A 14,271-nucleotide genomic window follows, 5' to 3' on the forward strand; every position below is an offset into this window, starting at 1 on the left:
TATACGAACATCTTCTCAGCAAAAGTTACTGAGATAACACTACCTAAGAATATCACCTCCTCTTTCAGACTATGCATGATAGGTAAATCATGTCCGAATCCTTTACCTGTCAAGGTAGTGGCCAGTGCTCTAACTATACTTCTAACTATACTTCTTGGGTAAGTCGAGTCTGGATCCTCTACCTGTCAAGGTAGTTTGTGCTCACCTCATGCCTCGCCACCATATAAAAGGGATGGGGTCATGTGAGACCAGTGGATCCTATCCCACCCTTATTATGTGGTGAAAAAGTGTGAGAAGACTAGTAAATCCATATATAACTGGAGTGGGTTCTCAAGAGATTCATCTAAAGAGATCTCATATGAGTTGGATTCTGTTCTGATAGTTTCCTTTTGTTCAGTTCCAAATGGGTTCTGTTTGAAACTAAAATGCTGGTATCTTTTGTGTCAGATTGTTCCCTCTTAATTTGTATCCAATTTCACATTCTCTGGTAAAGGTAAACTAGATTCTTGTCAGCAGTGTGGGCTTGTGCACCGTGGATTGCTTGCCTGAGTGAAGGGAAGGAGCAAGAGAAAGCCATAAATGCGGCATTGGGGAACTTTAAGGACACTGGAAAACGAGCTCAAAGTGAAGTTCTTTGAAGAAGAGACTATTGGACTAGTAGACATTGCTGGTAAATAAATAGCTTTGTGGGTTGGAATATTTGAGTAAGTAGGAGGATATGATCCAAATTCTTACTTGTTTCTTTTGTTTATTTGTTTGTTTGAATTTCAAGGTCAGTGCGTACGTATGAGTGTGGTTCATCTCCCCTGGCCTTACAACCATAAAGTATGTAGGCTTATAAATAAAATATAATAATTTTTTTAAAAAAAAATCTTATCACCTTAACCTTGTGGGCTTTCTATAATTCTAGTCAACAGCAGACGAGCCAGGCTCTCCACTTACAGTCAAAACAGATGACAATATGCTTAGGTACTGAAACCATTTTTAGGTCTTGGTTCAACGGAAGGGTAAGATATTAAAACCTCTTAATGGTTGTCTGATTAATTTCCCAATAATTTATGGGATTAAAATACTTGTAGTGCACAGATGTTCTGTTTTGAAAACTATATATTTCTTGGGTGTGAAGAAACCAAAAACGTACAAAAAGTTTTTAGCAGAAGAGGGACTAACTGAAGGTGAACCATCGTTAGTCAGTAGTAAAGAGAAAGAAAGAGCAACAGCAAGAACATCAATGGCTCAAGAAGTAAAGGTGATGGGCTCGTGGATAAGCCCATTCAGTCACAGAGTTCAGCTAGCTCTGAAACTGAAGGGTGTCCCTTATGAATACATTGAAGAAGATCTAGCTAACAAGAGTCCGTTGCTTCTCAAGTATAACCCAATTCATAAGAAGATCCCTGTTCTTGTACACAATGAAAAGATCATCCTTGAATCCACCGTCATACTTGAATATATTGATGAGACCTGGAACGGATACAGCCTAATGCCTGAAGAACCTTATGAGAGAGCCATGGCGCTTTTCTGGGTTAAGTTCATAGATGAGAAGGTGAGCTGAATTTTTTTTCCTTCTCTGTTTCTGTTCATATTTGTTCAATCATGAGTTGATGGGATTGGCGTATGGCTAATCAAGTGAGTCTGTCAAGGACTATTGGATTCATAGATTATTTTATGTCCAGTAATCCAGAGATCACCTTGAGTGGATTCTCACTGAAGGGATCTCATGTTAACTGGAATCAGGTCTGGTGTTCTCTTTTGATCACTTTCCATATGTTATTGTCTGTGATGGTTCTCTGCTCTAACCGTGTTTTGTTTCAGCCAGAAGGTGAGTCATTGTTTTGTATTCTCTGCTAAAGTTGACTTAAAATTCCTGTGAGCAGTGTAGTCCTGCAGCATGGATGGCTAGCTGGAGTGAAGGGAAGGAGCAAGAGAAAGCCATGGAAGAGGCATGGGAGCACTTAAGGACCCTGGAAAATGAGCTCAAGGGGAAGAAGTTCTTTGGAGGGGAGAGTATTGGAATGGTAGACATTGCAGCTAACTTAATTGCTTTCTGGTATGGAATTTTTGGGGAAGTAACAGGGATGAATTTGCTAGTAGAAGAGAAATTACCCATCTTGTGCAGATGGATTGAACAGTTTCTCAGTATTGAGGTTGTCAAGGAATCCTTGCCTCCCAGAGATGAATTGCTCATGTACTTTGAAGCTCGCAAAGAAGCAATCTCTGCATCCAAAAACATGGTTTATAAAATATAAGTGGCTTCGTCCGTTGTTGTTAATGGTGGTGAACTTGCTAGTTAAGCATGATCATCCTACCTTTGTCATTTGGTTTCTGTTTTTTGAATTTCAATCTGTAACCTCATCAGCAGTTGGTGAGTTATGCAAGGAATGCTTGCCTCCCAGAGATGAATTGGTCATGTAGAACTTGCTATTTAAACATAATTCCAAGTATTATCTGTTTTCTGTTTTTCTGTGTTTCAATTTGTAATCTCAACAACAGCTACACAAGGGAAGGGGTTTGTTAAATAGTGGTGAAATCATAGTGCAATCACAATGCTTCAAAAACTTTTGAGGGAATATACTCGAAGGAGAAATGAGTCTGTGTTCTTATCCAGAAAAACTCCAGATTGCTGAACATCTAAAATTAAATACTCCAAGGTGAGGCCAGGAGTGACAGTAGCAGGAAACGGATCAGGAGTTGCAGCAGAGAGTAAAATTCCATTATATACCATTAGTATGGGGATCCATATCAATATAACTAACAATGATTATAGCGTATTTAAGTATTCTTTGAAGAATTGCTCAAATTCATATGGTAGCATTTCTGGTTCGATCCTTGTACCAAAAAATGAAAAATAAATAAACAAAATTCTAGTTTAACTTCCCCATGGCAAGATTTCGCCTCCTCATATCCATCCTCTATCCAGGGATTTTCCTAGGATGAAAATCTGTATTGTTGTTGGTTACATGATCAGAGAATCCCATATGGGTGAGAGACCCACTCAGAATGTGCAGCATTTTTGATCGGAATGTCACCCGCCAAAACATGGGTGTATGTTGAGTTGACTCATTCTTCGCATTGTGTTGCCAATGGACATGGGATCCCACTCCCGGTGAGCGGGCGGGGTCTAGGGAGGCCGCTTTGGCAAGGGTGTGGTGCACCCCCATAGCCTATAGAGGGTCCATGTTTCTCTGGGTCTCAAAATTTCTTTACAGTTTGGGTTTGAGCCCATGAATAACTATGGCTTAGGGTTTCTAAACGCATTGTACGTAGTTGTTTTGAGAAGAATATAGTGAAAATCAAATGCTGGACGTAGCCTCATGTTGAGGTGAACTAGGGTAAAATCCGTGTCTCCTTCTTCCTTGTTTTCTATTTGATTGTGTGTGATACATCGCTCTAATTGTAACAGAGTAACAATAATCTGAAATCTCTGTGCAGGAAGTGAGGAACACTTAGAACTGCAAAAGAGATGAAATTACCAGATCTTCTTTCTGACCTGCAAAAGGCCATTTTCAACAAACTATGAGAAATCTGAAGAGATTTATAAGACATTAATCTGAAAGTAGATACTGCATTAGGTATATTTTCCACATGCAAGACTCAAAATGAAGTGTATTTTGTTGCCATCATTACATTTTACAGATGATAAATTAAGGTTCTACACTCGATTGCATGCCAACATCTACCTATCAGTTTTAACTTTTTGTAGAAACATAATTGTCAATAATTAGCTTTTGGGGTATTTGACAAATTTGTAGAATGTGCATTCACCACTATTCGGACCCCTTCGATGTTAAATCCCGGCCATGACTGGAGTGGATTCTCCAGAGATTCATCTAAAGGGATATCATATTAATTGGATTCTGGTCTGATCAGTTCCCTTTTGTTCAGTTCCGAAATTGGTTCTGGTTAAAGACCGAAAGGCCTGTATCTTTTTGTGTCAGATTGTTCCCTCTTAATATGTATCCAATTTCACATTTCTGGTAAAGCTAAACTAAAATTCTTGTCAGCAGTGTGGGCTTGCACTGTGGATTGCTTGCCTGGAGTGAAGGAGCAAGAGAAAGACATGGATGAGGCGTTGGAGAACTTTTAAGGGCACTGGAAAACGAGCTGAAAGGGGAAGAAGTTTTTGAAGGAGAGACTATTGGATTTGTAGACATTGCAGGTAATAAAATAGCTTTGTGGGTTGGAATAATTGAGGAGTTAGGAGGACTGGATCCAAATTCTTAATTTAATGGTCAGTGTGTTCTTATAGTCAATACTCATGACGATATTGCTTAGGTACTGAGACCTTTTTTAGGTCTTCGTTCAACGGAAGGTTATGTTAAAACCTCTTATGGTTAATTAATTAATTTCCCAATAATTTATGGGATTAAAAAACTTGTCATGCCCAGCTATTTTGTTTTGAAGTCTTCAGATATCTTGGATGTGAAGAAACCAAAGACCTATAAAATGGTTTTAGCAGACGAGGAACAAACAGGAGCTGAACCATTGTTAGTGATTAGAATAGAGAAAGGAGCAACAGCAAGAACATCAATGGCTGAAGAAGTAAAGGTGATGGGCATGTGGATAAGCCCATACAGTCACAGAGTTCAGCTAGCTCTAAAACTGAAGGGTGTCTCTTATGAATACATTGAAGAAGATCTAGCTAACAAGAGTCCTTTGCTTCTCAAATATAACCCAGTTCATAAGAAGATCCCTGTTCTTGTACACAATGAAAAGATCATCCTAGAATCTACCGTCATACTTGAATATATTGATGAGACCTGGAAAGGTTATAGCCTAATGCCTGAAGAACCTTATGAGAGAGCCATGGCGCATTTCTGGGTCAAGTTCATAGATGAGAAGGTGAGCTAAAAAAGGAAAAAAACTACATTTCTTTTCTGTTTCTGTTCATATTTGTGCAATCATGAGTTGATGTGGTTGGTGTATAGCTAATCAAGGACTTTTGGATTCATGGATTGTTAATGTCCAGCAATCCAGAGATCACCTTGAATAGATTCTCACTGAAGGGATCTCATTTCGATAGGACAATTCGGATGTTTCCTTTTGGTCACTTTCCATATGTTCATCTGTGATGGTTCTATTTTCTAAATGGGTTTTGTTTCAGCCAGAAGGTGATTCATTAGTTTGTATTCTCTGCTAAAGTTAACTTAAAACTTCCTGTGAGCAGTTGGTTCCTGCAGTGAGGATTGCTCGCTGGAGTGAAGGGAAGGAGCAAGAGAAGGCCATGGAAGAGGCATGGGAGCACTTGAAGACTCTGGAAAATGAACTCAAGGGGAAGAAGTTCTTTGGAGGGGAGAGTATTGGAATCGTAGATATTGCAGCTAACTTAATTGCTTTTTGGTTTGGAATATTTGAGGAGGTGACAGGCATGAAATTGCTAGTAGAAGAGAAAGTACCCATCTTGTGCAGATGGATTGAACAGTTTCTCAGTATTGAGGTTGTCAAGGAATGCTTGCCTCCCAGAGATGAATTGCTCATGTACCTTCAAGCTCGCAAAGAAGCAATCTCTGCATCCAAAACCATGGTTTATAAAATATAAGTGGCTTTGTTCGTCATTGTTAATGGTGGTGAACTTGCTAGTTAAGCATTGTCTTCCCAAGTACTTCTTCCATTAGTCTTCTGTTTTCTTTTGTATTCCAATTTAACCTCATCAGCAGTTGTGGAAGGGGCCAAGTTTCAATTTGTGTTTACACAAAGCTATCAATACCCCCTATGGTGCCAAGAAGATATCCTCTTTACATATATAAAGTAGATCAAAGCTTTTATTTGACATAATACACTTGGAGATTCCTCCAGTAAAATAAGATTTCAGCAAGGATTACATCAACTGTTCATAACTCAGACTTTCATACCTAGCCAATTAGTGATCACTTTTCATTTCATCCCTGCCTTTAGGCTTAAATTTCAAACCTTGAGAAGGAACCACAATTTTTTTCATAGGGAAGCAACTACCTGACATTCAGATAACAAAGAAGCAGCATGATTCATACATGTAAAGAAGACATATCTTTCCCATTCACCTGAAATTCTATATTGGTTTATACAGGATTTGCACATCATCCATTATTTCCTTGGAAGCCGCTGGGTGGTTCTTCAAACAATTGTTTAATGCAGCAGTAGGCATGAATATATTTTCAAGTAGTGTTGAGATTACAATGCATTCAAACTTGCATTCATCTCATAATATTTCTCCATTTCTTGAGAATCCTAGTAAAATAAAAGCTCACCAAAATGTATGGTATTCTCTTTAAGAATTTCCCAGCAGGATTTCCAGTGTGGTTCTCTTAAATGAAGAAGAAAAGCTGCAGGAAGACATGAATGCATTCACACATATTGTTTAAGCACCAATTGTAACATTCCCAGTTGGAATGCCACCATCTCTCTGAAGTAACTTGTATCCCACAACAAGTAAGGCCTACAAAATTCACACAACCAAATCAGATGGAGAGGAAACACACCTTTTGAAAATAGATTGATTATGTTTCAGCCATTTCTAAATGGAATGATTCTGTTTCAGTCTTTCCATCAAATGGCTGGACCTTTATGCGTCATGCTTACCCATCAGACAATCAGACGGACAGGACAGAGGGCAATGTAGGACAGAGAGGATCCGAATTCGGATGAGGACACTTTAGTTTTATGTCATTTTAGACTAAAATGCAAGTCAATAGTACATTCAAATCATGTTAACCTTGTGAGCAAAGTTTAAAGTATCCCACGACACCATAAGAAACTAGCTGATACGTATCCATGTTTGACCCAACCGATAAAATACATCTCGATACATTTCTCCACTGAATTATACTAAAATATATTAGCTAGAGTGATACAATACTCGATACAAGACGATACGTCTCTTAAAATAACTTGACCGATACGATACTCGATATCGATACTTTAAACCTAGCTTGTGAGCATGGTTTGTGAGAAGGATCAATCCACTGTAAATTATATTGTCGACCTAAATCTGAAACATATGCGTGTGGCCCTCAAAAATCTATGACACCATTGCATAAGGACATGATCCAAATTCTTAATTCTTTCTTTTGTCTGATTGTTTGAATTTCATGATCAGTGTGTTCTTATAGTCAATACGAATGACGTTCAAAGTCCAGGTTCAACGTAAGGTAAGATATTAAAACCCATCCATGGTTATCTGATTAATTTTGCAATAATTTAGTCTACTCAATCAGTAAAAATCTGATGTAGATGAATATTTTAGAGGGCAAACGTTGCTTTTAATGCACAGATGTACTGTTCCAAAAATATAGATTTCTTGGATGTGAAGAAACCAAAGAGGTATAAGAAGATTTTAGCAGAAGAGAATCAAACAGAAGGTGAACCCTTGTTAGTCATTTGGAAAAGAAAAAGAAAGAGCAACTGCAAGAACATCAATGGCTGAAGAAGTAAAGGTGATGGGCATGTGGATAAGCCCATACAGTCACAGAGTTCAGCTAGCTCTGAAACTTAAGGGTGTCCCTTATGAATACATTGAAGAAGATCTAGCTAACAAGAGTCCTTTGCTTCTCAAATATAACCCAGTTCATAAGAAGATCCCTGTTCTTGTACACAATGAAAAGATCATCCTAGAATCCACCATCATACTTGAATATATTGATGACACCTGGAAAGGCTATAGCCTAATGCCTGAAGAACCTTACGAGAGAGCCATGACGCGTTTCTGGGTCAAGTTTATAGATGAGAAGGTGAGCTATAAAAAAGAAAACCATATTTTCTTCTCTGTTTCTGTTCATACTTGTTCAATCATGAGTTGATCTGGATGCTAATGAAGTGAGTTTTGAAGGAATATTGGATTTTCAATTTCCAGTAATTCAGAGATCACCTTGAGTGGATTTTCTCACTGATGGGATCTCAAGTTAACTGGACTCAGGTCTGGTGTTCTCTTTTGATCACTTTCCATACGTTATTATCTGTAACTGTTCTCTTCTCTAAGTGGGTTTTGTTTCAGCCAGAAGGTGAGTCGTTATTTTGTATTGTCTGGTAAAGTTAACTCGAACTTCCTGTAAGCAGTTTGTTCCTGCAGGGTTGATTGCTAGCTGGAATGAAGGGAAGGAGCTAGAGAAAGCCATGGAAGAGGCATGGGAGCACTTAAGGACCCTGGAAAACGAGCTCAAGGGGAAGAAGTTCTTTGGAGGGGAGAGTATTGGAATGGTAGACATTGCAGCTAACTTAATTGCTTTCTGGTTTGGAATATTTGAGGAGGTGACAGGCATGAAATTGCTAGTAGAAGAGAAATTTCCCATCTTGTGCAGATGGATTGAACAGTTTCTCAGTATTGAGGTTGTCAAGGAATGCTTGCCTCCCAGAGATGAATTGCTCATGTACCTTCAAGCTCGCAAAGAAGCAATCTCTGCATCCAAAACAATGGTTTATAAAATATAAGTGGCTTCGTCCATTGTAGTTAATGGTGGTGAACTTGCTAGTTAAGCATGATCATCCTACCTTTGTCATTTGGTTTCTGTTTTTCGAATTTCAATCTGTAACCTCATCAGCAGTTAGTGAGTAATGCAAGGAATGCTTGCCTTCCAGAGATTAATTGGTCATGTAGACCTTGCTATATAAACTTAATTCCAAGTACCATCTGTTTTCTGTTTTTCTATATTGCAATTTGTAATCTCAACAACAGCTACACAAGGGAAGGGGTTTATTAAATAGGGGTGAAATCATAATGCAATCACAATGCTTCAAAAACTTTTTGAGGGGCTATTTCTCCATCTGTGCTCTAATCCAGAAAATCTCCAGATTGCTGAAAATCTAAAATTAAATACCCAAAGGAGGGGCCAGGAGTAACAGTCACAAGAAACAGATCAGGAGTTGCAGCAGAGAGTAAAAATTCATTATACACCCTTAGTATAGGGATCCATATCAATATAACTAACAATGACTATAGCCTTCAAGTATTCTTGAAAGAATTGCTCAAATTCATATGGTAGTATTTCTAGTTCGATCCTTATACCAAAAAATGAAAAGTAAATAAACAAAATTCTAGATTAATTCTCCCATAGCAAGATTTCGCATCCTCATATCCATGGGTTTTTCTATGGCCGAAAACCTGTATGGTCTTGGTTACATGATTGAAGTATCCATATGGGTGAGAGACCCACTCGGAATGTGCAGCCTTGTGATCAGTATGTCACCCGCCAAACCATGGGAGTAACAGTAATTTGAAGTCCCTGTGCAGGAAGTGAGAACCACTCAGAACTGCAAAAGAGCAGAAATCACCAGATCTTCTTTCTGACCCAAAATAGGAGGATGACAACTCCTAAGACAATGGCAACAGGAGCCCATTTTCGAATCAAAGCCTGCAAAAGACCATTTTCAACAAACAATGAGAAATCTAAACTGATTTATAAGACATTAGTTGGAAAGTAGATACATATTTTCCATATACAAGACTGAAAATGAAGTGTATTTTGTTGTCCATTAATTTTACAGATGATTAAATACGATTCTACACTTGATTGCATGCCAGCACCTACCTATCTGTTTTAAGTCTGATGACTTCTAAAGAAACATTTTGCAGGCCAATTTCAAATCAGAATTACATTAAATTCATATAACAGGCTGACAATTCCACACCCAATCATTTCTTTCTACAAATTAAACTGGGTTCCAACAAGACAAGACATAAACTGATCTAATTTGATCTGCAATTCTAGAAGAATGAAAAAATATATTACAGTTGTTACCTTAGAATCATATGTGCGATACAATCTGCCAATCTTGCTATATTTAAGTAATTTAACTGAAAAATGCTACACAATGACATCCCTTATTAAGACGTCAAATGCTCTCAGAAGTGAAAGTTTGTAGAATGTAAAAATAAAATGGGAAAAGAGGAACTCTATTGCTAGCATATAAGTAGAAAACTGGAAGTCTCACCCCCATCCTTTTCTTCACTGTAATCAATGGCAATCTACATAAGGAAAAAACACATCAAATAGAAAATTTTGTCACTAATGTTGATGTGCTTGCTTACATTTTGAGTCACACCATGTACATCAAAGAAGTAGATGCATGCTTGCTTCACGGCCCTCCCTTTTTATGTTCTCCTTGTATCTCCAGTCTTATCAATAATTACAATATCATCGATAAAGAATAAATGTGGGATGTCCCATTTATGACAAATTAACTTATTGATAACTAAAGCAAGAAAAAAAGCCTCATTACCAACAACCTATAACTATTTCTGCATCAAATAACTCATTCCAATTTAACTTTTAATAGGGATAATCTTGTTAGGATGATGTCATCTCATGATACATGATTGCAGAGTCTGTGTGTTTCTTTTTCTTTTTTGGTGTGTCTGTGTGTGTGCATGTTGTACAAAGCATATCATCAAGCGAGAAATACAGCGATTTCGATAACATACAAAATATGAATGCAGATATATACTACGAGGCCAAATCAGTAATAGGAGCAAAACTGAAGTCCACCGGAAAGTAAAATTTTTTGATTTTTTGGAAGTTTTCACCAATATAGCATGTAGAATCATTGACGAGAGTTTACCTGTCGATTTAGATCTCTTGCCTTGTCAGCATAGACACGAGATTCGGAGGTCAGCCTGCTTGACAATTGACTTACCTCTACAAAATAAAAAAATAAAAAGAAAAGAAATCATAAATGAAGTCCAGAAAAAATGAATGGAATTTTGTTTTCAGATTCCAATGATCAATAGAAAGCAAATAGCCTCCTAAGCAAACAAAATCTCACATGGCAGAATGCACTGAGCTTAAGTTTCAAGAGCAAGCATTATGATGGTTATTAGGTCAAACCCACTGTTCCATGCCTCTCAATCTACTGAATGACCATGAGTAACCTAAAAAGCTCACTCTGTTATTTGAGGGGCTTCAATGGATTTCTTGAGTGATCCAGGAATAAGTGGGAGAGAATAGACCACTTAATCAAACAATAGACTCCACACAAATTCATGAGAACTGCTAATCTGGAATGTGGTTCAGAATAAGCATTTTAGACTGACCACGATCTTCAATTTCAACACGTATTGAGTAACTACAGAGATTCCTGATCCTAATGAAGCTAGAGAGAGTTGAATATGATGACCAGACCACACAGTATTTAAAGAAGGAAAAAGGAGGGGGGGGGGGGGAAGAAACTGGGGGGAGAATGCAAGTTTAACGGCAGTCACAACTCAGATGGTAATGCGGGCATGACACCAAACACATGTCTGCTACAAGTCAGACTGACTAGAATAGGAAACATAGGTAGCTCTTTCCATAAATTCGACATTTCATCTTGACAGTCAGTGGCCAATACGAACATTCATAAAAGGTATACAGAACCTGAGGTTTTTAGACAGATGGGCATTTTTGTCCCACATTCCCAGTAAATTGCACCTTAAGGAGATAGGAAATAATAGAAGCCAAGCAATCTGCGATAAAACTAAACTTACGGTCCAGCTTTTCACCAACACCAAGAACTTCCTGTACGTTTCGAGTCATTATTTGGTGTACTTCATAGAGTTCATCATTCAACTTTGCGAGGTTCCTCTGAGTTTGTGTATCCAAGTACAATTTCCTGGTCTTTTGTATGAATGTATCTATCCAACAGAAACAGAAGAAAATGACAAACCAAAACAGGATATAATATGTCCATGAGCAAAACATATGGAATAAGAAGGTTACTGTAAACAAAAAATAACAGAATGCATAGAAACATACCAAATTTAATAAAGGCATAAGGTCTGGCAGCAGTTTCAATTTGATTCCCATTGACTCTTTCAAATTCATTCTTCAGATCTTCTAGATATTGAAATGCCAATTTCTTTGGATAAGCACGATCACACATTGTCAGGTAACATACACGGCCTTCAATAATGTAGCTGTAATTATGGGTCAAGGTAACAAGTTTGAAAAGGGTGACATGACAAGAGAAACCAACAAAGCACCATGCTTTGATTAAAGTTTTCATTTTTTGATTAAAGGGAAAAACAGGCAACAAAAGAGAGTAGGCAACTGGATATTCATCGACATAACTCAGGACAACCCAAAGTTTCAAGGATTTGGATTGATCCTGATTCTGGCTGACATAGTTATGACATCTAGCTGGCCCAAGGCACTGGAAACAAGTTGGATGCAAGGTGGAAGGAGGCGATCAAGGCACTTCAACAACTATCCCAGCTAATATGGCTCGTCCAGTCCTTGTACTGAAAACTATATATATCAAGAATGTATCAACTCCAGGGCAATCCAGCCAGGACCAGTCAAGATCCCACTTCTGTGTTCTGAATCCCTAGACAACTTTTTTTCTAATTGATGTGCATCTTATTGCCATATAAGTGTATACAATGTATCACAAGCAAAGAACACCAATTGATTGATACAGCCTATAAATAAGTACAGAGTCAGAGCTTGATCAATAACAAACAAGTCCTGCTAAGCATCATTATTTAATGCAACCACACACCCTGGCTAAAGCACTTGGAAAATGGCTTATCCATTAAAGAAATGTATCAAAAAATGGCGTGGATGACATAAAAACACAACTCCCCTCGTTACAGGAACCATCATGCATCAACTATTTCTGATTGAATCTGATGACTCGTGCATTATACGGAAAATGTGAGAGGAGAATTTTTATTTTATTTTTTATAATTGCATTAAATTCTTTTGAACAGATTTTCTAAATGCAAACAGTCTTATTAAAAAAATAAAATGAAAAAGGATACTGAAAAACGTAAGGACCAGTTTCAACAGACATTCTTGAAGCTTCATGTTGGCCCCTCGACAGATTCTTAAACAAAGCCTTGGCCTGCTGCTTGTAGAATTCAGAATCTTTTATATCACGGCCATCATCAAGTCCTTCCGCTAGTGGAAGGCCATCGGTAACACGAGCTACCATTGTTAGCTTCACCATGTTCACTGTTACAGATCAGAGCTGCAAAACCCACAATGTGAATCAACCCTGCCGTGGAACAGACTAATAGCCGTGTAAGTAATCAAGACATGAATGTCTAATAGATGCAAGGTTTTTTGCCAACTCAACAAACCAGTATGGGTATTTGTTCTCCAGGTCGTTCAACTTCACACTGTCAGAGGTCAAGGGCCAGAAACCTGGTATAATGCAAAGATTAGTATCCCAAGTTGCAATAGCTCGTCAAAACCTGAAGTGCAATTCCATAATCCATGCATTTTCAAGTGCAACGACGGATCAGATTAAGGCTTGTCAAAAGGTTTAAAGCATCGTCAAGACTCAAAACACTGAATCCCATTTGCGTTATTAACTATATTTTTGGATGAATACTCTTGCCGACATTAATTTGATAAAACTTCCAGCGCTTGGTATCTGTCATCATTTAAAAAGCTGAAACAACTACTTCACATCTTGCAATTTGAGTTTGCGCTAAAAGAGTCATCGACATCCATTCCTCCGGAGACGATTGTTTTAATTTTCTAGGGTTTAGAAACTCCCAGACCGAGTAATTTGAAGATCGATCAGTTCCAACATGGATCGAGCCTTCATCAATCAAATGAAACACCAACTAACTTCACCGAAACAAACCTCAATTTCGGTATAGAAAGGATGCTTGAGAGATAAAAATATAGGTAGAGATCATAGATCTGCTTCAAAGGAGGCAATGTTTCATAATTGGACCTAAGCAACAAAAACACTTCTTCACATTGAGAAAGAAGGAGAGAAAGACAGAGAGCATACCTTGCGTCGAACCACCATACGTCGGACAGAGAAAGATCGCCGGAGCAAACGAGGAGAGACGACGATGAAGCTCCAGCGATTTCGTCGAGGGTGGAATAGGTTTTTCAAAATTTAAAAAGAATTTTAGGAATGTATTTTTTTTGGAGGGGGTTAATGAAAAGGATGAACATCAAGACTATTTTCTATGGATCGGATCTGATTCTGACATGCTGTCGTTTTGGAACAGAGGTCGGTTGTTTTAAACGAACGGTACGCGTTTTAAACGAAAATAGATACCAAAAAGACGGCTACGATGAATAAATGATAAAATTAAGAATAATAAAATAAATAATGATCATATTAGAGTTGGTTTAAAATCTCGGAGTTGCTCCCATAAGTGATAAGTTTACGAGCATGTTCAACAAAAGCCATGTTCAACAAAAACTGATAAATTCTCTGTATGAAGAATTGATATAACGAAGATTTATAGAAAATAGTCTTTAATCTCAATACTTTTCAAAATATAAAAAAAAAAATAAATAAATTCTAAATCAACAACAATCGAAAGAGGCTATTTTTTAAATCTCTTTCTCTTCCTTT

General features: G+C 37.8%; 4 protein-coding genes across 4 annotated transcripts; 3 read left to right on the forward strand and 1 right to left on the reverse strand.

Moving 5' to 3' along the window:
- The first annotated feature begins 1,126 nt into the window (after positions 1–1,126).
- LOC149008334 (putative glutathione S-transferase) lies at positions 1,127–2,457 on the forward strand. The gene is made up of 2 exons (XM_089167592.1): positions 1,127–1,543; positions 1,875–2,457. The coding sequence occupies exons 1-2, from the start codon at positions 1,232–1,234 to the stop codon at positions 2,244–2,246; spliced, it is 684 nt and encodes a 227-aa protein (XP_089023718.1). The 5' UTR covers positions 1,127–1,231; the 3' UTR covers positions 2,247–2,457.
- Positions 2,458–4,419: 1,962 nt separating this feature from the next.
- LOC149008335 (putative glutathione S-transferase) lies at positions 4,420–5,699 on the forward strand. Its single transcript, XM_089166139.1, has 2 exons — positions 4,420–4,839; positions 5,165–5,699. The coding sequence occupies exons 1-2, from the start codon at positions 4,444–4,446 to the stop codon at positions 5,534–5,536; spliced, it is 768 nt and encodes a 255-aa protein (XP_089022265.1). The 5' UTR covers positions 4,420–4,443; the 3' UTR covers positions 5,537–5,699.
- A 1,646-nt stretch (positions 5,700–7,345) lies between these two features.
- Positions 7,346–8,511, forward strand: LOC149008336 (putative glutathione S-transferase). The gene is made up of 2 exons (XM_089165059.1): positions 7,346–7,703; positions 8,029–8,511. The coding sequence occupies exons 1-2, from the start codon at positions 7,392–7,394 to the stop codon at positions 8,398–8,400; spliced, it is 684 nt and encodes a 227-aa protein (XP_089021185.1). The 5' UTR covers positions 7,346–7,391; the 3' UTR covers positions 8,401–8,511.
- A 321-nt stretch (positions 8,512–8,832) lies between these two features.
- On the reverse strand, positions 8,833–13,891 carry LOC149008337 (25.3 kDa vesicle transport protein SEC22-1-like). The gene is made up of 7 exons (XM_089165060.1): positions 13,693–13,891; positions 13,028–13,091; positions 12,707–12,915; positions 11,700–11,860; positions 11,432–11,578; positions 10,528–10,604; positions 8,833–9,320 (listed from the first exon to the last, which is right to left on the reverse strand). Exons 3-7 carry the CDS (start codon positions 12,892–12,894, stop codon positions 9,237–9,239), a joined length of 657 nt encoding a protein of 218 aa, XP_089021186.1. The 5' UTR covers positions 12,895–12,915; positions 13,028–13,091; positions 13,693–13,891; the 3' UTR covers positions 8,833–9,236.
- Between the last annotated feature and the right edge of the window lie 380 nt (positions 13,892–14,271).

This window comes from Hakea prostrata, chromosome 8, assembly GCF_041222555.1.
Source record: "Hakea prostrata isolate BN-2017 chromosome 8, UWA_Hpros_2, whole genome shotgun sequence".
Lineage (NCBI taxonomy): Eukaryota > Viridiplantae > Streptophyta > Magnoliopsida > Proteales > Proteaceae > Hakea > Hakea prostrata.

What these genes read in the sequence shown, in the direction of transcription:
- LOC149008337 (XM_089165060.1), bottom strand. Translation starts at nt 12,894, where the DNA reads ATGGTGAAGCTAACAATGGTAGCTCGTGTTACCGATGGCCTTCCACTA. An exon ending in ACTGGTCCTTACGTTTTTCA is followed by an intron (nt 11,861 to 12,706) that starts GTATCCTTTTTC and finishes CCATAATTACAG; the next exon opens with CTACATTATTGAAGGCCGTG. An exon ending in TTATGCCTTTATTAAATTTG is followed by an intron (nt 11,579 to 11,699) that starts GTATGTTTCTAT and finishes TCTGTTGGATAG; the next exon opens with ATACATTCATACAAAAGACC.
- LOC149008334 (XM_089167592.1), top strand. Translation starts at nt 1,232, where the DNA reads ATGGCTCAAGAAGTAAAGGTGATGGGCTCGTGGATAAGCCCATTCAGT. An exon ending in TTAAGTTCATAGATGAGAAG is followed by an intron (nt 1,544 to 1,874) that starts GTGAGCTGAATT and finishes TCCTGTGAGCAG; the next exon opens with TGTAGTCCTGCAGCATGGAT.
- LOC149008335 (XM_089166139.1), top strand. Translation starts at nt 4,444, where the DNA reads ATGGTTTTAGCAGACGAGGAACAAACAGGAGCTGAACCATTGTTAGTG. An exon ending in TCAAGTTCATAGATGAGAAG is followed by an intron (nt 4,840 to 5,164) that starts GTGAGCTAAAAA and finishes TCCTGTGAGCAG; the next exon opens with TTGGTTCCTGCAGTGAGGAT.
- LOC149008336 (XM_089165059.1), top strand. Translation starts at nt 7,392, where the DNA reads ATGGCTGAAGAAGTAAAGGTGATGGGCATGTGGATAAGCCCATACAGT. An exon ending in TCAAGTTTATAGATGAGAAG is followed by an intron (nt 7,704 to 8,028) that starts GTGAGCTATAAA and finishes TCCTGTAAGCAG; the next exon opens with TTTGTTCCTGCAGGGTTGAT.